This window comes from Eublepharis macularius, chromosome 4, assembly GCF_028583425.1.
Source record: "Eublepharis macularius isolate TG4126 chromosome 4, MPM_Emac_v1.0, whole genome shotgun sequence".
Classification (NCBI taxonomy): domain Eukaryota; kingdom Metazoa; phylum Chordata; class Lepidosauria; order Squamata; family Eublepharidae; genus Eublepharis; species Eublepharis macularius.
The window spans coordinates 177,307,432-177,334,478 of record NC_072793.1 but is presented as its reverse complement, the minus strand read 5'-3'; the positions used below and the strand labels follow the sequence as shown (position 1 = coordinate 177,334,478).

Sequence of the window (27,047 nt, the reverse complement as noted above, 5' to 3'; positions counted from 1 at the left end):
GTTTGCTGTGGGGATAATAATGGCATACATTGTAAACCGCTCTGAGTGGGCATTAAGGTGTCTTGAAGGCTGGTATATACATTGAATGTTGTTGTTGTTGTTGTTAATAAAAATCAAATCAAAGTCAGCATTTATTGAATAATTGAAATAGAGCAATCATAATTTCAAAGACTTCTTCCCTTCTTGTTATCTCTTATTAGCTTTTCTTTGTTGTTCAATTCAGGTCTTAAGAAAACTAAATAAATTTTGGAGTAAAAGATGCAACCCACTATCAAGTGCCTGGGGCCAAGATGGAGAATATCTACATAGCCTCCATAAATTTTCTCTCTTACTAACTTGAAACAAAGGAAATCCAGACCCTGAAAAACACCAACATGCTGCAAGTGATAAACTTGGTTTAGAATCATAGGGTGGTTGGAAGGGACCTCCAGGGTCATCTTGTCCAACTCCCATCTAAAGTCAGGCAGCTTCCTAGCAAAGAAAGCTAGGAAACCCCCAGATATGACTGGATTTCAGCTCCATCTGAGACACTCAGATAGTAGCTACTATTTACATTTGTGATTTATTTTCCTTGTTTTAAAAAAGATACATTGTTATTATCTATCTATCTATCTATCTATCTATCTATCTATCTATCTATCTATCTATCTATCTATCTATCTATCTATCTATCTATCTATCTATCAGCCAAGTCGTATTGGCGACGACTCCGTTTTTATCCCCATGCAAGTGCACTCGCAGGCCCCTCTGTGGGGATAAAAAGTGAGTCATTGGCTGTGCCACTGCTCCAGGCTATAGGGATGCCAGCAAGGAGTTGTGCTGCCCCTGAGTGGCCTAAACAATGGCGGGAGTGCTCCTCCAATTTTCACTGGGCCAATTCTTAAAGAATTGGTCAATTTGAGGCCAAAGTTGGCCTGGTGGGAAATGTGGGAGCTTTCCCATGATCTGTGATCTGGGTGGGGGGAAGGCAGGGCTGTCAGACCAGACATTGCCCCCTTCTCCATGCCCGCATTGGCTCAGAGGTATCTTAGGGTTTAGAATAGAACACATGCATGGTTTTAGAGCACAGACACACTGGAATGGCTGGCCAGCCCAATTATAGTGCAAAACATATCCTGGGGCAAAATTGGCATTTCTTCCCCACAACAATAGCTTAATGGCTGTCTCTGGAGGTGAGACATTGTTGGGAAAGGTGGGACATGACTATTGGAATTGTACTATACATAAAAATATCACTTGTTGACCTGATAACTATCAAATAAGGAGGCTATCAGATTTGCTGAATAGACCTTGATTAGGTAAGCAGTGGAGGAAGGTGTTGATAGGATTAGGCAGGGAGGTGTCTCAGGAAGCCTTCTCTATCTCTCCTGCTCTCTGGGGTGTGGGGGCAGTCAGTCAGCCCATTTTTGGCTCACATTCTGTTATATTTCCAGTCTTCGGGCAGAGGCCTGGCTGGGCAATGTTTTGCGCTTTGAGAAAGAGGTTTATGATATTTTATATCCATGAATTGCCGATATAGATGCACAAAAAAACCTGTCCGGGCATATAGGCAGTACTAACCAAGGAGAGCTACACCCACATATGCTTACTGAATTAAATGGTCTTTGAAGGGTTTAACTCTGCTTAGTATTGAACTATGAATAATTAAAGAAAACAAACACATGATCCCCTACCATCAGAAGTTCATTGGTTATCATACATGTAACATTACAACTTCATTCTGTAGGACACAATTTTTTTAGATCCTTCGAAGTATCAAGAATGGAACACCCATTTTTCTGCTTATCGATAATGTGATCAACTGCTGAGTCAGAGGACTTCTGAAGGAAGGACCTGGAAATGGCACTGGAAACTTCTAACTATGGAGCAGCTGTTTTAGCTGGTTTGTAACAAGCCACCACTCTGTGGTCTGAGGAGGGGGTGAGAGTTAGCTATACCAGAATTCATGAAAGTCGGAATATCCGTCTTATACATCTTGTGCCAGCTGATTTACATACCGCTGACGAACTACTTCCACTACCTTTCCTTCAGGACTTTTTCTATGAATGACTTCAATAACTTACTATACCAAAATATAAGAAAATGATTAAGGAAGGGACTGTTCATATCAGGGCAGTGACAGAAGCAGTAGCAAGATTAAAGCTACCCTTGCACCATTCCCCCATCAAAAAAACACACATGGGCCTGTTATTAGCCCTATCAGGATGTACATATGAATATATATATGGATGGACTTCAATTACTGTCCCATGTCCCATGCTGTCCAAAGATTTTGATATCACCTTGACCAGGTTTACTTGATATCAAAAGATAGGGGAATAAAATGCAGGCCTAGTCACCCAAAGGAAGGTTATACAATTGAATGTCTTCTGAAAGCCAGAAAGCTAACTGAGCCACATCAGAGGCCTGAAAGAAAGCATTGGTCAAGTTGCAGTCTCACAAACATCGTTAACTTTTTGAGAAAAACAAGGTACACTGTGGCATGGAAACTATGAAGCCCTGGGAAAAAACGGTGCTTTGCCCTATAATTATTTAAAATACTACAATTAAAGTCCCTTTTTGTAGATTCTCAGTGAGTGAAAGAGAACTTTGAAAATCAAGAGGCAAGTTCAACCCCAGAGCTTGTGCTATACGGCATTCGCTCTATAAAAGCAACCTGGACCTCAGAGATATGGGAAATTAAATGGCATCAGGCAGGATCCGTCATATGTATGTTTCAAACTTCATCCTTTATGCCTAACTCAGAAAAGACCTGGGGGCAAAAACTTCTTATATCTGAGAGATGGCTGTCTGCTGGTATTGGACAGAGGGGATCCACTGGCCGTCTATGGAGTTCCTTTAAAACAATTTATTTCCTCCTTTCTGTGATTCTTTAAATTCATATCATTTTGTCCTACCTATAACTATTTCAGGTGGAGATTTTTATTATATAACAGTAAATGACACTGTATATTTTGCATATATTATATATATTCATGGCAGAAATCATAACATATAAAAATAGCATATTTTGCATTGAAAACTGAATAGCCCGTGTTTACAAAATAAAACTACTATAAATCCAAGGACAAAAATAGAGAAGGAAAGCCCGCATAGGAACAAAGAGTAAAAGTTACAAGGCAGACAATTGGCTGGTCCTTTTCTCAGAAATGCGAGCAGGATTATGTGAGAAAATGAAGATCTACAGATGGAATATATTGCTGGCACTCCGATGTACGTTGCTGCTCTTATTCCTCCTGCCACTGCTGCCTTATACTTCCAGCCACAGGTTGGAATCCTTAAGCAGTGGGCAGCCAGAAGTTCCACAGCATTTGCAGAGTTTTAGAGAGGAAATTATCATTGGAGAATGTGTATCCACCATACACCTTAAACTGTTTTTACTCAACTTTACTGTACATCCAGAGATTGCCTCAAGCGGATGGTAAGCACTGCAGTTCTTTAATGTTTAAAAGGTCTGCGTCAAGTTTTAAAACCATTCTAATGTAATTGAAACATGAGAATGCAAAGCTGGGGAGACTCAGACTGCAAAGTGCCTTTTCAAACTTGCATGTTCATAAAATGATGCTTTCGAAGTGTGAAATGAACATCATACATCTAACACAACAATTAGAATTATTGTCTCAAATAATTTTATTTTGTTTTCCAGGAAGTCTGTTCACAAATTCCATGAACAATCACTTATAATAACATGAGGAACCATTCGCCCTGCAAACTCTACTGCTGTATGGCTGCCCATTAATATGTCCTTCTATCTGTCAGTGGCAGGCATAATTCTTCCGAAAGGAAAGCGAGACATTTCTGAGTTGGCCACCAGCTATAGGATAGTCATGGGTGTAGCAGTGCCAAACATGAAAGGAACTGAAACATCGCGGACTACACATCCCTCTAATCCATGCCATGTTTGGGAGGGCACAACTGATCTGAAGAAAAAACTAGGGGCCTTCTCAACATGGGCCACTCACTTCAAAATGATGGTAGGAATTGCAATGCCAAAAAGGAAGGCAATCGGACAATTCTGGCATAGTTTACCTCTGCAACTTCCCTCTGCTGTTTGCAATGGAACTGAAGGTTGAATCACAAGAAGCCAGGAAAGTGTTGGCAGCACAGACAGGGAGGGTTAAAATATCCCATTTGTCAATAAACATGGGGAGCATAACAACATCTATGAATTATCAGATCCTGTGTTGTATAGTGGTTAGAATCTAGGATCAGGAACAAGGAGATCCAGCTTTGAATTCCCCATCTGTGACTGTCAGTCAGTGCTACTTCACAGGGTTGTTATGTGGGTAAAATGGAGGGCTGGAGGACAGTGCAATACCCTTTACTTCTGGCATTTGATCACCCTGAAGATGGTGGCCAGTCTTGAACTGCCTATCTTTAACGTTCTGATGTGTTATGCCTGTCGCAAACAGAGTATTTTAGCCTCAACGGGAAACAACAAGGGAGGGGTGTTATTGCAACCACCTGGGCAAAGAGGTTCTGGTTCCCTTCACTTTTGGCACTGCAATGCCCACCATCGCTCTGAAACTGGTGGCAATTTTTTTAACCCCTCACTTTATTTGACCTGAGTGCTAAGGACATTGTTTACTTCCATTGCACAGAGCATCGGGAGTATCGAATATGAGCCAGGATGTTCTCATTCCCTTTATTTTTAGAACTGCAATTCCCATCACCATCCTGGACATGATGGTTGAGAGTTAGGCCTGCCATGAACAACTTTTGCTTCCATTGTTGGAGGCAGGTTCAGGCGATAACATTTGAGCTGTGATATTTCAATTCTTATCTGGCACTAGAATTCCCATAACCAGCCTGATGCCAGTTTACCAGTTTTGAGGCTCCTGGCTAGTCACAGATCTTATGCTTGCCAAAGTTAACTTCCATTGCAGACAACTTTGTGGGCATCTGTCAGAGGGCGGCAACATTTCAAGTCCTCCTTCCTTTGGCACAGCAACTCCCACCCTCATTCTGAAGTTAGGGAGCAATTTTGATGCTCTTTCCTTTATTTTTGGTTGCTATACTTGCCAGAGTAAACCGAGGCTTCAATTGAAAATGCAGAGGGAAGGGCTTTGGGATCGCTGCATGATACTCTGATTCCCTTTGAGTTAGGCACATTAACTCCCACAGGCTTCCTGAAGCCAGATGCCATTTTCAAAAACCCTGGCTTTGTTTTTTGATGAGTTCTGTGTGCCACAGACAGAAGGTTGAACTGACAAACATATTAAACAACTTATAAGCATTTAAAAACAAGTATTTTCACACACACATCCCATCAAAGAATGGTTTTCATCATAAAAATGATCACCCAGTAGAAAAACGAGTTTCTCAACAGAACACAAATTTGAGTACAGTGGAAAATGCACGCGTCTCCTATTTTCAGTGACTTCAGGGTAGTGCTTCTGCTGAACTCATGGTGCCAGAAACCTGTGCAAAGAAACCAAGCGGCAGATCCCTTAGAGGGCCTTTCTAACTCATCACCTGACAATCAGCCACCATTTGGGAGAGCTGCTGTTGTGAGGCTCATGCCTTGATTTGTCCAGAGAATTCATATCAAGCAGGGTCCTTCATATGCCTGACATGTGAGCAATTCTCTGGTCCTTTTCTCTCCTCCTGAGGCCACCGCTTTGTTCCCTAGGGGAGCAGACGGCATAAATTTGTATGAGCCACCAAATCTCTGAAGAAGATCATCACTAATACTTCTTCTGCAATGGCCATCAATATATTTCTTATTTCTCTTGATCCATCCACATTGTTGTCATTAATCAGTCCTCAGGCGCAGAGCACTGGGACTCAGAAAGAGATGTTACTGAAATTAAGATACTATCGCGACTGATAAACGGTAAATATACCATAGACAAGGTGTTTATTTAGTATTTGAAGAAGGGTGCTCTGACTCTCAAAAGCTTACACTTTGAAAATCTTATTGGTCTCTAAGGTTCCACTGGACTCGAATTCTGCTGCTCCGCTGCAGGCAAACATGGCCGCCCACCTAAAATGACATTCACTGACTGAATTCCTGAGGTGGAAAGAGTAGCCTGAGTTACATTCCTCTTTCTTGAGGGGGGCGGGAAAGCATGGCAGCTCTAAAAGTATTTGAACGATATACTCTTGCCATAACTAGTATTGTAATAAAGAAGCCACAATTGTTTCTTATAATACGGAGGCACAAGAGTAAACAAATCTCTCATTGCAGGTTTTTGAGTAAACAATATCAGCATCTCCTAGCCTTTGTTTTTGCCTTGAATGAAATCAAGAAGAATTCCAAACTCTCACCCAACACCACACTGGGATCACACATCTATGAGAATGCTTTCAATCCACTGCGAAGCTCTCAAGGCATTCTGGATGTACTCTTCAGAGAAAAGCCGACTCGTGTCAATTATGACTGCGACAGGAAGAAGAAAGTAATGGCCGTCATTGGTGGCTTCACCTCCCAAAACTCCATCCAGATGGCCAACATTTTAACGACATACAAGATCCCACAGGTACTTGTGTTCGTAGGTATAAAGAAATGTAGACACGGGAACAGTATTCCTTTCCAATAATCTTTTTCTCTAAGACCTCTAATGTTAGAAGGCGCGTTTTAGTCTACTGTTGAGGATCCAGTGCTTAACTCATGACTGCTGGAATGATAGGCTAATATCTTTCCTTAGGTCTATCTTATCCAGTGCCCTGCTTTGTCCTCAGCCTGAACCAACCTTGAACAATTGAGGTTCTTCATTGCCCTGCCTAGACACCATCATTAGAACTTTTAGATAAGAAGGATGATTTCTAAAGTATTACATTTCTTCGCTAACCAAATGGAACAAATGAATTTATATTAGTGTGTATTGGGTTGAAGAACCGTATTTTGAAAAAGAAATGAAGATTTTTGTCATGTCTCATAAAGTCATGATGATCTTTTTATCCTAGGTCAGTTATGGTTCCTTTCATGCTACAATGACTGAAAAAACTCAGTTCCCTTATTTATTCCGGATGGTTCCAAACGAAACGCCTCAATGTGTTGGGATTGTTCATCTCCTGAAGCATTTTGGATGGAATTGGATTGGCCTCCTCACATCAGATGATGACAGTGGAGAAAATTTCCTTCAAAATCTGATACCACGGTTGTTCCAGAGTAATATTTGCATTGCTTTGAAAGAAAATATTCCGACAGCAGGAATTTTCACCGAAAGTATTATAATCTTGGTGAGTATAGTTCAAAAAATCTGGATCAGCAAACTCAATGTCATTCTTCTCTACGGTGATGATGAGTATATGGATGGTTTCCGAGCAATTCTGCAATATTTTGAAATTGATCATAGACTGCCTATAGAGCGGGTTTGGATTGCAACTTCCCAATGGGATGTCACGTCTATTTTACCTCGAGGGAAATTCACAGCAAAATCCCTCAATGGCAGTTTGTCCTTTGCGCTGCACACGAATAAGGTGCCAGGATTTCAAGACTTCATTGAGGTCATAAATCCATTTCAATCTAAGATTTATGCCATCCAGCAGTTTTGGTACAGTGTATTTTTCTGTTCACTACCACTCTATAACCTTTATTGGCCCCACAACAAAAACTGCACAGGGAAAGAGAAGCTTGACAGCGTCCCCGGCACTATGTTTGAAATGGGAATGTCAGGTCAGAGCTATGGCATCTACAATGCTGTCCATGCTGTGGCACATGCACTCCATGCCATGTATTCATCCAGAACTCAGCAGAGAGTGATGGGGGAAGGAGGTCTTCTCAATGCTCAGCCCTGGCAGGTCAGTCACAGTTCCTTTTGCCACAATATGTCTGTACTAGAAACGAAGCCTGTTGTGGGAGGAAAATACAATGAGATCTAGAAAGGGGAGGGCGGATAGGATCGTGGCCGGTGACGGGGGGTAGCACCTGCTCTCAGCCAGGCAGTGGGCTTTGCTACCGGCTCCATGCCTGATTCCAGCTGGGTAAAGGGGAAACGGGCATTGCTTCCTGCTCCATGCATGATCTCATCCACATGAATCGGTGAGGGGCTTTGCTACCTGCTCCGTGCCTGATACAGGATAGGTAAAGGGGGCGGGCATTGCATCCTGCTCCACACCTGATTACAGATGGGCGAAAGGAGTGGGTATGGCTGCCTGCCCAGTGCCTTATTCCAGAAGGTTGGAGGGAGGGATTATTCCCACCTGCTCCACTCCTTACCCCAGCTGAGGTGAAGAAGGGCATTACCTCCTGGTCTGCGACTGAACCTAGCTACCTGCTCCATTCCTAATCCCAACTGGGCTATGGCAGAGGGGTGGGCATTGCCCCTGATTCACTCCTGGTCCCAGATGGTGGTAGTGAGAGTGGGCATTGCCACCTGCTCCACGCCTAATACTAGCTGGGTTAAGGCAGGTGCTGTGCATTCCCATCTGGTCCACTCCTAATATCAGCTGGGTTAAGGAGGAGGGTGGGAATTGCCAGGGTGGGTATTGCCACCTGCTCTGCTTCTAATACCAGTTGGGTAAGGCAGGAGCAGGCATTGCCACCCTCTCTGTTCCTAATCCCAGCTGGCTGAAGTGGGGTGGCCATTGCCATCTGCTCTGCTCCTAATACCAGGGGAGTTAAGGTGGTGGGTGGGCATTGCCACCTGCTCTGCTCCTAATACTACCTGGGTGAAAGCAGGGGGCAGGCATTGACACTTGCTCCGCTCCTAATACCAACTGGGTTGAGGTGGGGTAGCCATTACCACCTGTTCTGCTAATAATACCAGCTGGGTTAGGGCAGGGGTGGGCATTGCCATGTGCTCCACTCCTAATATTAGCTGGGTTAATGTGGGGTGTGGGAATTGCGGGGGGAGGGTATTTCCACCTATCCCACTCTTAATACCAGCTGGGTTAAGGTGGGGGGTGGGCATTGCCACATACTCCACTCCAAATATCAAGTGGGTTAAGACACTGGATGGTCATTGCTACCTGCTCTGCTCCTAATACCACCTGGGATAAGGCATTGGATGGACATTGCCACCTGTCCTGCTCCCAATACCAGCTGGGTCAAGGTGGGTGTTGGGCATTGCAATCTGGTCTGCTCTGAATATCAGCTGGGTTAAGGTATTGGAGGGGTATTGCCACCTACTCTGCTCCTAATATCAGCTGAGTTAAGGCAGAGGTGGGCATTGCCACCTGCTCCACTTCTAATATTAGCTGAGTTAAAACTGGGGTGGGAATTGCTGGGGGTGGGCATCACCACCTGCTCTGCTTCTAATACCAGCTGTGTAAGGCTGGGGGCAGGCATTGCCACCTGTTCCACCCCTGGTCTCAAATGGCTGAAGGGCAGTGGGCATTGCTGCCTGCCCCACTCCTAATACCAGCTGGGTAAGGTGGGGGCAGTCATTACCACCTGCTCTGCACCTGATCCCAACTCGCTGAAGGGGAGCGGTCATTGCCATCTGCTCTGCTCCTAATACCAGCTGGGTAAAGACAGTAGGCAGGCATTGCCACTTTCTCCACTCCTGATCCCAGATGGCTGAAGGGGGGCGAGTATTGCTACCTGCCCTGCTCCTAATACCTCCTGGGTTAGGGCGGGGGATGGGCATGACCACCGGCTCTGCTCCTAATATCAAGTGGGTTAAGGCATTGGATGGTCATTGCTACCTGCTCCACTCCTAAAGCACCTGGGTTAAGGCATTGGATGGGCATTGTCACCTGCTCCGCTCATAATACCAGATGGGTTAAGGCAGGAGGTGGGAATTGCCAGGGGTGGGCATCACCACCTGCTCTGCTCCTAATACCAGCTGGGTAAGGGTGAGGGAGGGCATTGCTACCTGTTCTGCTCCCTGTCCCAGATGGCATCTGGTATTAGGGGCAGACCAGATGGCAATGACAACTCCATTTCAGCCATCTGGGACAGGGAGCAGAACAGGTGGCAATGCCCTGTTCCCATAAGGCGGGGGGGCAGGCATTGCCAAGTGCTCCACTCCTGATCCCAACTGGCTGAAGGGGTGTGGTCATTGCCATCTGGTCTGCTCCTAATACTAGCTGGGTGAAGATGGAAGATGGGAATTGCCACTTTCTCTGCTCCTGATCCCAGATGGCTGAAGGGAGGCAGGTATTGCTACCTGCCCCATTCCTAATACCTGCTGGGTTAAGTTGGGGGGGGGGTGAGCATTACCACCTGCTCCTCTCTTACTATCAACTGGGTCAAGGTATTTGACGGACATTGCCAACTTCTCCGCTCCTAATACCAGCTGGGTTAAGGCATGGGTGGGCATTGCCACCTGCTCTGCTCCTAATATTAGCTGAGTTAAGGTGGGAGTGGGTGGGTATTGTCACCTGTTCTGCTCCTAATACCAGTGGGGTGAAAGCAGGGAGCTGGTATTGCCACCTGTTTCCCGATCCTGGCCTGGCCTTCCTGCCACAACACATTTTCTGGAGGAACTTGGTGCCTCGCCTCAGCTTCCCTCTGTGGCAGCACCCTTTGGTGGTGCACCAGGGTATAAAATGAGTTGTCTGAAACATGCTTACTCAATTATATAGTAGGATGCTGAGTGTGGTTTATTTCAGAGTTCTCTAAATGAACAATCGTCATAGACATATTGAGAGAATCCCAGCAACCCCTTCTCACTGCCTCTTTAATCCAAATTCCCTCAACTAATTAAGAAGATCTTCTTTTGGGGTAACAGATTCTCTATTAGGCTGTCAGATGTATGAGGTGACGCCTCTTCTATTTTTATGTTTTGCGTTTGGATCAAATAAATCACCCTAATTCAAATTTTATAGAAGTAATACAGTTGCATGTCCGTATTTTGGAAAAATGGGTTCCATGTTAAATTCCAGAAAGGTGTTTTCATAATTTCTAACTAGATTTTATTAAAATATAAATTGTTTCTCCTCCAATTTAGCTTTGTTTGTTTTTGAGAAAAGTTCGCTTTAACAATTCTGCTGGAGATGAAATCTTTTTTGATGAAAATGGGGACTGGGCAGCTGGCTACGATATTGTGAACTTGGTCACATTCCCAAATGAAACTTTCCAAAAAATCCAAGTTGGTTGGGTAATATCTAAAAGAATTGCAGGTGAAGAGTTTACTCTCAATAGAAGTTTGCTGATGTGGAATCACAGATTTCATCAGGTATGGGTAATATTTTTCAAAGTGTGTGGCCTTTTTTGAAAATGGGAGAAGCTTTTTATGAACTCTTATCTCCTTGGAAATCCAAGCCATAGAAATATCCTCCAAAGTTATAGCCAATTCCTCTCCTCTGGAGCCATAAAAGAGCAAGCACTGTTGTCAGACATTATCATGGGTCCATGTAGCCCATGGACTTTTCTTTACATGGCTTAAGCGGGGGGGGGGGGTGGAGAGAGAGAGCTGTATGGGCAAAGCAGCATATTTCCCTCACCAACCCCTTCTTTGTGCTTATCTGTAGAATGTCCCACGCAGCACATGTGTTGAGAGCTGCCCCACTGGACACAGCAAGATAGTTCAGGAGGGGAAGCAAGTTTGTTGTTACAATTGTGCTCAATGCTCGGAAGGAAAAATTGCAGCCGAGACAGGTAAGTAAAAGGATCCAATTACAAGAGAAAAGCTCCAGATGTGTCCAATTTGATCCTACTCCCATTACTAGAACTTGTCTGTGCACTGAATATACCAAAGGATTTACCAGTCTCCACCTTCTGGAAAATGGATGGTCAATGAGAGTTTTATGACCTACTTCCACCTGATGTACATTTTCTCTTTTCCCCTCCTGTTTTCTAATGTATAAACAAAATCCCCAAATCGGACAGGGTTCCTTAACATACTTGAGCCCATGGGAACTGTTGAAGTTTTGAGGACCGGTTGTAGGTACCACAATAAAATGACTGTTGTGTCCAGCATGGCTGCCATAGGAACTTCTGCCAATCGTAAAACATTTGGAGTTTTCAAATCGAGTGTCCTCCTGTGATAGAGGCAGCTGTTTCTGAACAATTGCTTCTGGAAGGCTGATGGGTGGTGTCTTCGGGGTTCTTCTGAAGCACCAGCGGTAAAACTGTGGGGGAGGAAACCAAGGAAGAGCTGTTTGCTTTGGCAAGGAGATGAATTGAGGAACTATGGAAGTGAGCCCCCCACCACGTCATTCTTACCCTTATCTTGTTTGTATGAATCATGTTATTCTAATGAAGCCAAATCTTTGAAGAGTCTAAGCAGACTCAGTACCCAACTATACATAACAAGGGATTCTCTTGTTACCGGAATGGTCTCCTTGCAATAAATATGATTTGTGGGAGAATTAGCATGCAAGGAAGACAACTATACGAGAGGTGGTAACAGGGATCTCTCACCAGTGTATACCAGGTCCCTTTCGAAATAGCAAACAAGGCTGGTTCTTAATATTAAACAATAACTTTTATTAAGAACAAAATAGCATGCACATATACTCACAATTACTGAGTAAAAATAGTTACACACACACTCACTCACACAGAGTCCTAGGAGCTTAGCCAGAAGTTGGGAATAGAGGGAGAGGGAGCAAATACTTATCTTGGAGAGCAGGGAAGTCCAGAGAGAGAGAGAGAGAGAGAGAGAGCTTCAAACGTCCAGCATCTTCATCTGAGAGGACAAGAGGCTTAGGGTAAACTTCAAGGGAACAAAGCTTGTGGATCTGGAAATGTGTTCGATTTGAATGGGGCCAGGGCTCAACCTTTATAGGTAAAATGTGCCCTGAGGTGGAGGATAGTCCTCCTAGCAGTTAGGACAAAGACTCCAATGGTTAGTTCCTGGGTTGAACAAAAGGTTTGATGGCTTTGGTTGATGGCTGCTGGGGTGTGTGAAAGCGAATGCAATGTGTGTTCTGGCAACTGCGAAAAGGAATAGCTCGTTGATAATAAAGTCCACCGGAGCTAAGTTAAGTACTTTTAGGGAGGGACGGTTCTTTCCCAGGAATAACTGTATAGACTTATGAATGTCATTTGATTAGCTCCTCAATCAAGGACAGGAGATCCGATCACGGAAGGAGGGAAAGGAATGTGCTAAGTGGGACTGACACTGCGAGACCTTTGTTGCGCTGGGCACCGGCAGGGCCGGGAAGATAGTAAATCCAATCGCCTCTCAATCACTCCGCATTCCTGTGTGGCATTCCATTCATGCCATATTCTCCCGGGTGGCATTCAGCAACTGCTGGAGGTCTTCTGGTGGCCAAACAGCAGCCATTTTACACCAGAGGCCTGAACATCTTTAATATTACAAGCAGCTATATATATGAAGCTGGTATTAAAATGGCGGAGGCTGGGCCTACTGCTTACACTCTCATCAGTTAGCCCATGGAAGAAACAATTAAGACTAAAATAAGTGTCAGAGAATGAGGGCAAGTAAAGGTAACATGTGTCCAAAAGGACTGGAAACTATCCCAGGTCCATCCAAGGTGGGTGCAGTCCAAGCAATCCGCTCCAAAGAAGTTTGAAGAAGTATCACAAAGGCAATTCTCATTGGTGGGCTCCACTAATTTTGTTACACTAAATTTCTTTAACAACTTTGGGTGCAGTACTGAGAAGGTATTCTGCACTGATATTAAACAAGGTTTCCTAGCATGAACTCCAAAGTTGGCTTGTTAAGGGGAGGGGGATTTGTTTTGGTGAAATTCATTTCCTTAAAATAGCCATAGATGGGGCCCTTTCTCTGTTATTTCTCTTTGAAAAGACATTATTGTACCCTGCTGTAACTTCAGCCCTGGCAGTTGTTTTCTCTTGTACTGGGCCTCCGCACACCACCCTGGAAGCTCCACCTGCTTGCGATATTTTACAGTAGTTTGAATACTGAAGGAGCAATTCTTCCTCCTGCCCCAAAAGCTGCAGCAATAGCAGAATTCACAGCAAGAGCCATTATCTTTTGCTGGTGAGCTGTAGCTCAAAACAGATTCATAACAAATGTCATAGTCTGCATTTCTCCCCATTGGTGACCCAAAACTGCTGACATTGTTCTCCGCTTATTAATTCACATTTATCTCTTCTCCCCCCGGTAAAGTCTCCCCCCTCTACTTCAGTACTTCAGTAGTTCTCAAACTGCCACAGTTTTCCTCCCACCTCCCATTTCTTCTCCAGGTATTGTTTCAGCTTCTCCCAGTCTATGTTGAACTGCCCTGAGTCCAGATCTCTCAGTTTTCTTGTCATCTTGTCCATTTCAGCCATATACAGCAATTTGTAAATCCAATCTTCAATAGTTGGCACTTCTTGTACTTTCCATTTTTGCGCATACAAAAGTCTAGCTGCTGCTGTCATATAAAATATCAACGTCCTGTGTTGGGCTGGAATTCCCTCCATTCCCAAGTTCAGTAGCAGGAGTTCTGGGTTCTTATTGATTTGAAATTGTAAAATTTCACTCATTTCTCTTATTATTTCCCCCCAGTACTGCCTGGCTACCTCACACGACCACCACATATGATAGAGGGAGCCCTCATGCTTCTTACATTTCCAGCATTTATTAGAAGTGTTCAAATTCCCTAGCGCAATCTTCTTTGGTGTCATGTACCAACGATAGATCATTTTGTAAATGTTCTCTTTAATATTAGTACATGTCGTTGTCTTCATTGTAGTTTTCCACAAGTATTCCCATGCCTCCATTGTTATTTCTTTATTAAAATTTATAGCCCATTTCACCATTTGTGTTTTAACTGTCTCATCCTCGGTATACCATTTCAACAGTACTTGGTATACCTTGGATATTCTTTTCTTGTCTTCTTTAAGAAGGGTCTGCTCTAGTTCCGAATTCTCTATTCGTATACCTCCCTTTACAGAGTCTGAGTTATATAAGTCTCTGATCTGTCTATACTGGAACCAGTCGTAATTAGGTGATAGTTCCTCTTGCGTCTTTATTCTAAGTTTGGATGCTTCAGTTTTAGTTATTTCTTTATACGTTAAACATTGTTGTTCATTATCAACAGCTCTCGGGTCTATCACCTCATATGGAACCACCCACAAGGGAGTTCCTTCTTGTAGATAAATTCTGTACTTCTTCCAGATCATGTACAGACTTCTCCGTACAAAATGGTGCAGGAACATCGAGTTGACCTTTACTTTATCATGCCATAGATATGCATGCCATCCAAATATTTTTTTATATCCCTCTAGGGCTAGTAGTTTCTTGTTCTTTAATGTCATCCATTCTTTCAACCAAACTAGGCAGATTGCATCATGATAAAGTCTCAGATTGGGCAGTTGCATTCCGCCTCTTTCCTTTGCATCTTGTAAAACTTTCACTTTCACTCGAGGCTTCTTGCCTGCCCAAACAAAATCTGATATTTTCCTCTGCCATTTTTCAAATTGTTTAGAGTCTCTGATGATTGGTATTGTCTGTAGCAAAAACATTACTCTTGGTAACACATTCATCTTAACTGCTGCAATCCTACCCAACCATGACAAATTCAGTCTGTTCCATTTAATCAAGTCTCTCTCTATCTGAGTCCATAGTTTTTCATAATTGTTTTTGAATAAATCTATGTTCTTTGCAGTTAATTCGACTCCCAAATATTTCACTTTACTTGTTACTTCACAGTCCGTTGTTTCCGTTAATAATTGTTGTTTCTGCTTAGTCATATTTTTACATAATATCTTTGACTTCTTTTTGTTGATATAAAAACCTGCCAAGTCTCCAAACTCCTTGATCTTATCTATCACTCTTGGCATGTTCTCCAATGGGTCCTCTACAATTAACATTATGTCATCCGCAAATGCTCTGACCTTATATGAATAGTCCTTTATTTTTATTCCACGAATTTCCTCATCTTGTCGTATTTGTATCATCAGAATCTCCAATACTAAAATGAACAACAGTGGAGACAACGGGCAACCTTGTCTTGTTCCTTTACTTATCGTCAGTTTCTTGGTCACTTCATCATTCACCACGATTGCTGCAGTCTGGTCTCTGTAAATTTCCTTAATTGCTCTGATGAATCTTTCTCCCAATTGTAGCTTTTCCATAGTGGCAAACATAAAGTCCCAGTTTAAATTGTCAAACGCTTTTTCAGCGTCAACAAAGAAGAAACCAACCTCTTTGTCACAACGCTTGTCATAATATTCAATAGCATTGATCACTGTCCTTAAATTATCTCTTATTTGTCTGTCTGGCAAAAAGCCTGCTTGTTCCTCCTCTATAACTTCCGAGAGCCACCCCTTCAATCTCTCCGCCAATATCTTCGCAAAAATTTTATAGTCATTATTAAGTAGCGGTATAGGTCTGTAATTTTTCACGTTGGTCAGGTCTTGGCCCTCTTTTGGGATCAATGATATGTTCGCTTCACTCCAAGTGTCTGGAATCCTTTGATCCCTTAAAACTCCATTCATCACCTCTTTTAGGAATGGTGCCAGTTCATTAGCCATTGTCTTATAAAATTTAGCCGTAAGTCCATCTGGCCCTGGCGCCTTTCCTAGATTTGCAGATTGTATTGCCTTACTTATTTCCTCGTCAGTTACTTCACTGTTCAACTTATTTCTCCAAGCTTCCGAGATTTCTGGAAGTTTGGTTTTCTCCAAATATAATGCTATTGATTCTTTATTTACTTCTTTCTTATTATACAGCTTAGCGTAGAATTTATAAAAGGCTCTACTAATGGTAGTCTGCTCCAAATACGTTTTGTTGTCTTCACAAATTTTATTTATTATTTTCTTTTCCCTTCTCTTCTTCAATTGCCATGCCAGGTACTTCCCAGGTTTGTTGGCACCCTCGAACGCTTTTTGATTCAGTCTTTTAAGATTCCACTCCAATTCTTTATTACTCATTGCTGTTAGCTGTTCTTGAAGTATTTTAATTTCCTGATATACTTTCTTTTTCCCTGGTCTCTTTTTTAGCTGTATTTCTTTGGCTTTTATTTTCTCCTCAATCTCTTGTCTTTTCTCCTCTTTCTTCTTTCTTGCTCTACCATTTAAGTCCATTAGTATGCCCCTTATAACCGCCTTGTAAGCATCCCAAACTTTATTGGTTGGTACTTCTTTATTCACGTTGTATTGTATAAAAAACTTTGTCTCTCTTCTCAATATTTCCATATTCTCTCTTTCCTGTAACAAGTCCTCATTTATTCTCCATGCTTTCCTTTTTCTCCTTTTTCCTAGTTTCCACATAATTGGGTTGTGATCTGAGCCTACCATCGGCATTATTTCTACCTCCTTAGTCCATAACGCTAAGTCTTTTGAGGCCCAGATCATGTCAATTCTTGATAATGTAGAATGCCTTGCAGAGTAAAAAGTAAACTGTCTGCTTTTAGGATATTCTCTCCTCCATACATCTTCAAGAGTCTCTTGTTGAATCAACTCAAAAAAAAGCTTTGGTAATAGTCCTCTTTTCTTTTGTGCCGTTGTAGTCTTTTTATCTAGTTCCAAGTCTGTCACTCCATTGAAGTCTCCAGCAAGAATTATCTGGTCATATGAAAAATCGTCTAAATGCTTCCTCAAGTCCTCAAAGAAGCTTTCTTTTGCACCGTTAGGTGCATAAAGTCCGACTACCAACACTCTCTTTAAATTCCAAATACATTCCACTGCTACAAATCTAGCTTCCACATCTCTCATAACAAATTTTGGCTGTAGCTCCTCTTTTATGTACAGCACCACTCCTCTTTTTTTCTTGTTAGAGGCCGCTACAAATTCTTTGCCCAGTTTTCCAGATTTTAAATATTTTACATCCTGTTTTCTAATATGGGTCTCTTGCAAACAAACAATGTCACATTTTTGTTTTAGTAGCCAGTGAAAAATATTTTTCCTCTTATTCGGTGAATTTAGTCCATTTACATTCCAAGATAATACTTTACACTCCATACTCATAATCTTGTTGGTAAGTCTTTTTCATTGTCCTTAATAAATCGCTCCATCTCTCGCTCAGATCTGATGCGTTTTTTGGCCCCTCCAAACTCAAAGGACACTCCTTCTGGTAACTCCCATCTGTACCTGATTTTCATGTCCTTCAAAATCTGAATTAGCACTTTGTATTTTTTCCGGTCTAATAACACTGATCTGGGCAATTCCTTCATTATAATAATCGTCTTGCCATCAATCTCCAATGGATCTTGAAACTGTTTTGTCACAATCTTCTCCTTCATATTTCGTGTTATAAACTGCACAATCACATCTCTTGGTAGTTTCCTCTGGGTTGCGATTCTCGAGTTCACACGGTATGCCACATCTAGGATAGCCACAACTTCCTCCTCCTCCTTCCCCAGGTATTCAGCCAACACCTCAGTCATCTGTTCTTGCGCTGACTTTCCTTCCACTTCTGGCAAGCCATGAAAACGTAGCTGCTTCTCCATATGCTTAGTTTCTGCAACTGACATTCTCCCCTTCACCAGTCTCATCTCTGTTTGTTGCGTGTCTGCTAAATTCTCCATCGCGTCTTCTACTGTTTTAACTCTCTGCTGCGTTCCTTGTAATTCACTTCGTATTGTTTCCATACCTTTTTTCACTTCTGACAGCTCCGATTTTACTGTCTGTGTAACCTCTTTAACCTCTTTAATCAGCTCCAATTTCGTGTCCTTAAGTTCTTTAATCACATCTAAAAGTTTTTTGTCCAGGTTTTTATCCAGGTTTTCTATTGCCGATTGCCACTCTTTTTTTGACATCGTGGGGCTTGCTTTAGCTCGCTCCCACGAATCCGCTCTCTTCCTTAACTCCATGGCGTAAAATTTAACGTTTTTTTTATTTTAAATGTCCCGGTCTTCTTGCAAAAATTAAATTTTAAAGAGTCCAAAATGTCGGGCGTCTTTTCTCTATGGTTTCTCTATAATTTTGTAATCCAAGATGGCCTACTTCCTTTTCCGCTGAAGCCGCGACCCTTCCCCTTTCAAAAATGGCGATTCCCTTCTTCCTGCCCTCCAGCAAGGGCCGCTTCTCTCCAGCCACTCTATTGTTATTACGCACTTCCTGTCTCCCGTCTTCCCACAGCAGATCTCGCGATGGTGTCTTTTTCTCACAGCTCCAAAGCCACAGGTATTCAAAACAATAGTCCGATTTCTTTAATAACTTCTTTAAACTTAGTCTCTTTTCAAATACAACTCCTGCCGAGTCTTCCCCTCCTTTTCGCTAGTCTGTTGCAGTTTAAAAATCTACTTTTTTTCCTCTCTGTTTTTATCAATCTGTCCCGTATCAGAAGATAATGATCTTTACCTTCTCTTCACTTTTCTCGGGTTGTAATCGCTGTTTCGATTTTAAGTTTTAATAAGCAGTTAGACTAATAGATTGACATATATATAGATATATATAGGTTAACAAACAGAATATAGATAGAAAATAATTAATTATAAGGACTAAATATAAGGATTGATTAACTAATAATATTTTCTTTCTTTGGTAAGTTTTGTAAAATGTACCAAACTGATTGTCTGAAGATACAGATGAGTCAAATTGATTGACTACGTGATGAGAGTTATACAGAATTATTACAAAAAGATAGAATGAGTAATATATAGAGAATAAGTCAAATTGTTTGTTTTAAATGAATGTATGATTTACATGGTTTATGATATATAGAAATATTTGAAATTGAAAAATGGGATAAATTGTTTATCTAAGATGGAAACAAAGACTTACAGTTTGGGTATACAATGTTAAAAATAGTTAAGGGTGTACTGCTTAGATTAATGGAGAATATATATTTGTTTTAGATAGAGGAATCTAATAGAAGTAAGGGAAAGGGGACAAAGGGTTGGAAAGCTGTTGGAAGTCAACAAAAGGGGGGAAAGGGAGGGGGTTAGAGATGAAAAATTGGGGAAAATTGAATGTAAATGTAAAAATAATGGATTCTAACCCAATAAAAAAATTTTTCAAAAAAAAAAAAAGACATTGTTCTCCGCAATCTCCTCACCACAACAGAGCTGTGAGGTAGGTCAGGCTGAGAGGGTGTGACCCACCCACAGTCAGTAAACAACCTTCCTTGGCAATATTAGAACCCAGATCTCCTTGATCCTAATCCTGCATTCTAACCACTGCTCCACAGAGGTTCTGATGGGTCAAGGAAGCTGTTCAAAGAAAGGATAATCTTCCACCAAGCCTGCCTATGCTGCCTGTCTTTGTTGGCTTCTCATGAGTAAAGGATTACTTCATTTGAAACAGTAAAGCTGAGCTAATCTGTGCCAAGATGTTGTGATTTCCTCTGTTTTTGGCACTGCTACTCCCCCAAGGATGTTCCAATTCCTTTCACGAGTGCAACTCCCAGGATCACACAGGAGCCAGTGTCCAGTTTTGAGGCTCCCATCTTTAGTTTTGGGTGAATTAAATCAGCCATAAATATCTATCTGAACAATCCAGACCTCTGTTGCAAGACTATTGGGCGACATCTGCACAGAACCTGGCCAGGATCTCTCCATTCCCTTCCTTCACAGCAATGGGGAGTTCCCCATAGAAACCGACTAAAGAGGAATGAAGAGAATTTCTCTGAACACCCTTCTCAGCAACATCATTCCAGTGGCACAATTATGAGTAATTATGATGGAAATGAGTTGTAAATTCATTAATTATGCTAACAATTTTGAATTTCAGATGCAGACCAATGTGAGAAATGCACAGAAGATGAATATCCAAACCAGAAGAGGGATAAGTGCATTCCCAAATCCAGGACCTACTTATCCTACGAGGACCCCGTGGGAGCAGGCTTGGCTTCTATTGCTGCTTTATGTTTTGTGGCCACAGTGATAGTGATGGGGATCTTTGCCACACACTGGAACACCCCCATTGTCAAAGCCAACAATCAAAGCATCACCTGTGTCCTGCTCTCCACTCTGCTGCTTGGCTTTCCATGCTCCTTCCTATTCATTGGCCAGCCTGGGACGGTGACCTGCCTTCTCCGGCAAATGCTGTTTGGCATCATCTTCTGCATTGCTGTGTCTTGCATTTTGGCCAAAACCATCACTGTGGTGGTTGCCTTCATGGCCACCAAGCCAGGGAACAGGATGAGGAAATGGGTGGGGAAGAGACTGGCCATGTCAGTCATCTTTCCCTGTTGTTTCATTCAAACCGGCATCTGTGCGCTGTGGCTGGCAACTTCGCCCCCTTTCCTAGAGTTTGACACGCACTCCCAAACGGGTCATATCATCATTCAGTGCAATGAAGGTTCAGACATCATGTTCTACATAGTACTGGGCTACATGGGTCTTCTGGCCACCATCAGTTTCATGGTGGCCTTCCTAGCCCGGACATTGCCGGATTCTTTCAATGAAGCCAAGCTGATCACCTTCAGCATGCTGGTCTTCTGCAGTGTTTGGATCTCCTTTGTCCCCACCTATCTGAGCACCAAGGGGAAAGACATGGTGGCCGTGGAGATCTTCTCCATCTTGGTCTCTAGTGGAGGCTTATTGGCTTGTATCTTCTTCCCCAAATGCTACATTATTATATTCAGATCTCAACTGAACACCAGGGAGCAGCTAGGAAGGAAAAAATAACTGGCACGTAAATCTTCAGATCTTTTTTTGTCAGTTTCTTTCTCTTTTGTCTATCTCCTTATTAATTATTTGGTAAAATCTGTATGGATGTGGACTCATTGGATTGCATCGATCCTTAACACTGTGGACAAAACACTACCAACAAGAATAATTTCACCTTAACCTTCCTCAATCAAAGTACCTTCAACTGACATACCCTCCCCCACCCAACATGGAGATATTAAGTCCACATGCTCTTAACCACTACACCAAACTGGCTCTGTTTTCTACTTCTGTGTTCTGGAAGACAGAAAAGTCTGGAAGACTTTTCTCTTCCCTATCTCTAGAATAACTTTCTATCCTATATTTACAGACAACAGAGATCAGTTCTCCTGTAGAAAATGGCTGCTTTGGAGGGTGGACTGTATGCCATTATAACCCACTGAGGCCCCGTTTTCCTCCCCCAAACCTGCCCTCCTTAGGTTCCACTCCCAAACCTCTATGGTTCGAAACCTTAGGCCCACTTAGATGTTCTTTAATGGCTCTGCTCACTCTGCCAGGAAGCTCACTTGGTGACTCTGGGCCAGTCACTTTCAGCCTAGCCTTTCCCACAGTATTGTTGCGAGGATAAAATAGAGAACGGAGAGTCATGTATGCTTCCCTCTCCTACCTGGAAGAAGAGCAGCATATAATTGTGCTAGAGAGTTAAGATAGATGAGACTATTCTAAGATCAAAAGGACTACACCTGGGTAGTGGAGAGTTAAACCACAGAAAGTAATGCAGTCTGAAGGTATCTGGAAAAGGTTACCTGAAGATGAAAGCAAACATAGCACATATTAGCCATTTGCAAGATGTCTAAATGTTAAAAGTTTGATTTCCCTCCCTACCACTCTCCTGCCTTTCAGCTCACCCATTGAAGGATCAAAGAAGATCAGGAAGATTTAACCCTCATAGTCTTGGGGACAGAAATCCAGATCCGGCAAAACACCAACATGCTGAAAGTGATAAGCTTGGCTTAGAATCATAGGGTGGTTGGAAGGGACCTCCAGAGTCATCTTGTCCAACTCCCATCTAGAAGTCAGGCAGCTTCCTAGCAAAGAAAGCTAGGAAATCCTCAGATACGACTGGATTTCAGCTCCATCTGAGACACTCAGGGCCAAGCTACAAGTGACGAATGACACTTGAACGACAAGTGTATTTCTCCCTGTTCACTTGCACTCCACTCAATCCACTTGCCGTTCACGTGTCATTCGTCACTTGTAGCTTGGCCCACAGATAGTAGCGACTATTTACATTTGTGATTTATTTTCCTTGTTTTAAAAAAGATACATTGTTATTAGTTGTTATCTATCTATCCATCTGTCCATGTATCTATCTATCAGCCAAGTTGTATTGGCGACGACTCCGTTTTTATCCCCATGCAAGTGCACTCTCAGGCCCCTCTGTGGGGATAAAAAGTGAGTCATTGGCTGTGCCACTGCTCCAGGCTATAGGGATGCCAGCAAGGAGTTGTGCTGCCCCAGAGTGGCCTAAACAATGGCGGGAGTGCTCCTCCAATTTTCACTGGGCCAATTCTTAAAGAATTGGTCAATTTGAGGCCAAAGTTGGCCTGGTGGGAAATGTGGGAGCTTTCCCATGATCTGTGATCTGGGTGGGGGGAAGGCAGGGCTGTCAGACCAGACATTGCCCCCTTCTCCATGCCCGCATTGGCTCAGAGGTATCTTAGGGTTTAGAATAGAACACATGCATGGTTTTAGAGCACAGACACACTGGAATGGCTGGCCAGCCCAATTATAGTGCAAAACATATCCTGGGGCAAAATTGGCATTTCTTCCCCACAACAATAGCTTAATGGCTGTCTCTGGAGGTGAGACATTGTTGGGAAAGGTGGGACATGACTATTGGAATTGTACTATACATAAAAATATCACTTGTTGACCTGATAACTATCAAATAAGGAGGCTATCAGATTTGCTGAATAGACCTTGATTAGGTAAGCAGTGGAGGAAGGTGTTGATAGGATTAGGCAGGGAGGTGTCTCAGGAAGCCTTCTCTATCTCTCCTGCTCTCTGGGGTGTGGGGGCAGTCAGTCAGCCCATTTTTGGCTCACATTCTGTTATATTTCCAGTCTTCGGGCAGAGGCCTGGCTGGGCAATGTTTTGCGCTTTGAGAAAGAGGTTTATGATATTTTATATCCATGAATTGCCGATATAGATGCACAAAAAAACCTGTCCGGGCATATAGGCAGTACTAACCAAGGAGAGCTACACCCACATATGCTTACTGAATTAAATGGTCTTTGAAGGGTTTAACTCTGCTTAGTATTGAACTATGAATAATTAAAGAAAACAAACACATGATCCCCTACCATCTGAAGTTCATTGGTTATCATACATGTAACATTACAACTTCATTCTGTAGGACACAATTTTTTTAGATCCTTCGAAGTATCAAGAACGGAACACCCATTTTTCTGCTTATCGATAATGTGATCAACTGCTGAGTCAGAGGACTTCTGAAGGAAGGACCTGGAAATGGCACTGGAAACTTCTAACTATGGAGCAGCTGTTTTAGCTGGTTTGTAACAAGCCACCACTCTGTGGTCTGAGGAGGGGGTGAGAGTTAGCTATACCAGAATTCATGAAAGTCGGAATATCCGTCTTATACATCTTGTGCCAGCTGATTTACATACCGCTGACGAACTACTTCCACTACCTTTCCTTCAGGACTTTTTCTATGAATGACTTCAATAACTTACTATACCAAAATATAAGAACATGGTTAAGGAAGGGACTGTTCACATCAGGGCAGTGACAGAAGCAGTAGGAAGATTAAAGCTACCCTCACACCATTCCCCCATCTAAAAAAAACACATGGGCTTGTTATTGGCCCTATCGGGATGTACATATGCATATCAATGTGGATGGACTTTAATTACGGTCCCGTGTCCCATGCTGTCCAAAGATTTTGATATCACCTTGACCAGATTTACTTGATATCAAAAGATAGGGGAATAAAATGCAGGCCTAGTCACCCAAAGGAAGGTTATACAATTGAATGTCTTCTGAAAGCCAGAAAGCTAACTGAGACACATCAGAGGCCTGAAAGAAAGCATCGGTCAAGTTGCAGTCTCACAAACATCGTTAACAATTTTTGAGAAAAACAAGGTACACTGTGGCATGGAAACTATGAAGCCCTGGGAAAAAACGGTGCTTTGCCCTATAATTATTTAAAATACTACAATTAAAGTCCCTTTTTGTAGATTCGCAGTGAGTGAATGATAATTTGAAAATCAAGAGGCAAGTTCAACCCCAGAGCTTGTGCTATACGGCATTCGCTTTATAAAAGCAACCTGGACCTCAGAGATATGGGAAATTAAATGGCATCAGGCAGGATCCGTCATATGTATGTTTCAAACTTCATCCTTTATGCCTAACTCAGAAAAGACCTGGGGGCAAAAACTTCTTATATCTGAGAGATGGCTGTCTGCTGGTATTGGACAGAGGGGATCCACTGGCCGTCTATGGAGTTCCTTTAAAACAATTTATTTCCTCCTTTCTGTGATTCTTTAAATTCATATCATTTTGTCCTACCTATAACTATTTCAGGTGGAGATTTTTATTATATAACAGTAAATGACACTGTATATTTTGCATATATTATATATATTCATGGCAGAAATCATAACATATAAAAATAGCATATTTTGCATTGAAAACTGAATAGCCCGTGTTTACAAAATAAAACTACTATAAATCCAAGGACAAAAATAGAGAAGGAAAGCCCGCATAGGAACAAAGAATAAAAGTTACAAGGCAGACAATTGGCTGGTGCTTTTCTCAGAAATGCGAGCAGGATTATGTGAGAAAATGAAGATCTACAGATGGAATATATTGCTGGCACTCAGATGTATGTTGCTGCTCTTATTCCTCCTGCCACTGCTGCCTTATACTTCCAGCAACAGGTCAGATTCCTTAAGCAGTGGGCAGCCAGGAGTTCCACAGCATTTGCAGAGTTTTAGAGAGGAAATTATCATTGGAGAATGTGTATCCACCATACACCTTAAACTGTTTTTCCTCAACTTTACTGTACGTCCAGAGATTGCCTCAAGCGGATGGTAAGCACTGCAGTTCTTTAATGTTTAAAAGGTCTGCGTCAAGTTTTAAAACCATTCTAATGTAATTGAAACATGAGAATGCAAAGCTGGGGAGACTCAGACTGCAAAGTGCCTTTTCAAACTTGCATGTTCATAAAATGATGGTTTCGAAGTGTGAAATGAACATCATACATCTAACACAACAATTAGAATTATTGTCTCAAATAATTTTATTTTGTTTTCCAGGAAGTCTGTTCACAAATTCCATGAACAATCACTTATAATAACATGAGGAACCATTCGCCCTGCAATCTCTACTGCTGTATGGCTGCCCATTAATATGTCCTTCTATCTGTCAGTGGCAGGCATAATTCTTCCGAAAGGAAAGTGAGACATTTCTGAGTTGGCCACCCGCTATAGGATAGTCATGGGTGTAGCAGTGCCAAACATGAAAGGAACTGAAACATCGTGGACCACACATTCCCCTAATCGGCACCCCCCTCCGCCGTTTGCCTTTGAAGCTATGTTTGTTTGGGAGGGCACAACTGATCTGAAGAAAAAACTAGGGGTCTTCTCAACATGGGCCACTCACTTCAAGATGATGGTAGGAATTGCAATGCCAAAAAGGAAGGCAATCGATCGGTTCTGGCATAGATGACCTCTGCAACTTCCCTCTGCTGTTTGCAATGGAACTGAAGGTTGAATCACGAGAAGCCAGGAAAGTGTTGGCAGCACAGACAGGGAGGGTTAAAATATCCCATTTGTCAATAAACATGGGGAGCATAACAACATCTATGAATTATCAGATCCTGTGTTGTTTAGTGGTTAGAATCTAGGATTAGGAACTAGGAGATCCAGCTTTGAATTCCCCATCTGTGACTGTCAGTCAGTGCTACTTCACAGGGTTGTTATGTGGGTAAAATGGAGGGCTGGAGGACAGTGCAATACCCTTTACTTCTGGCATTTGATCACCCTGAAGCTGGTGGCCAGTCTTGAACTGCCTATCTTTAATGTTCTGATGTGTTATGCCTGTCGCAAACAGAGTATTTTAGCCTCAACGGGAAACAACAAGGGAGGGGTGTTATTGCAACCACCTGGGCAAAGAGGTTCTGGTTCCCTTCACTTTTGGCACTGCAATGCCCACCATCGCTCTGAAACTGGTGGCAATTTTTTTAACCCCTCGCTTTATTTGACCTGAGTGCTAAGGACATTGTTTACTTCCATTGCACAGAGCATCGGGGGTATCGAATATGAGCCAGGATGTTCTCATTCCCTTTATTTTTAGAACTGCAATTCCCATCACCATCCTGGACATGATGGTTGAGAGTTAGGCCTGCCATGAACAACTTTTGCTTCCATTGTTGGAGGCAGGTTCAGGCGATAACATCTGAGCTGTGATATTAGAATTCCCATAACCATCCTGATGCCAGCGGCCAGTTTTGAGGCTCCTGGCTAGTCACAGATCTTATGCTTGCCAAAGTTAACTTCCATTGCAGACAACTTTGTGGGGCATCTGTCAGAGGGCGGCAACATTTCTATTCCTCCTTCCTTTGGCACAGCAACTCCCACCCTCATTCTGAAGTTAGGGAGCAATTTTGATGCTCTTTCCTTTATTTTTGTTTGCTATACTTGCCAGAGTAAACCGTG

At 42.5% G+C, this 27,047-nt stretch overlaps 1 protein-coding gene across 1 annotated transcript; it reads left to right on the top strand.

The window, feature by feature from the left end:
- Nucleotides 1–3,149: 3,149 nt before the first annotated feature.
- LOC129327931 (vomeronasal type-2 receptor 26-like) lies at nucleotides 3,150–21,905 on the top strand. The gene is made up of 7 exons (XM_054976678.1): nucleotides 3,150–3,421; nucleotides 6,191–6,401; nucleotides 6,910–7,621; nucleotides 10,864–11,069; nucleotides 11,365–11,491; nucleotides 20,426–21,129; nucleotides 21,864–21,905. Exons 1-7 carry the CDS (start codon nucleotides 3,150–3,152, stop codon nucleotides 21,903–21,905), a joined length of 2,274 nt encoding a protein of 757 aa, XP_054832653.1.
- The last annotated feature ends 5,142 nt before the right edge of the window (nucleotides 21,906–27,047 follow it).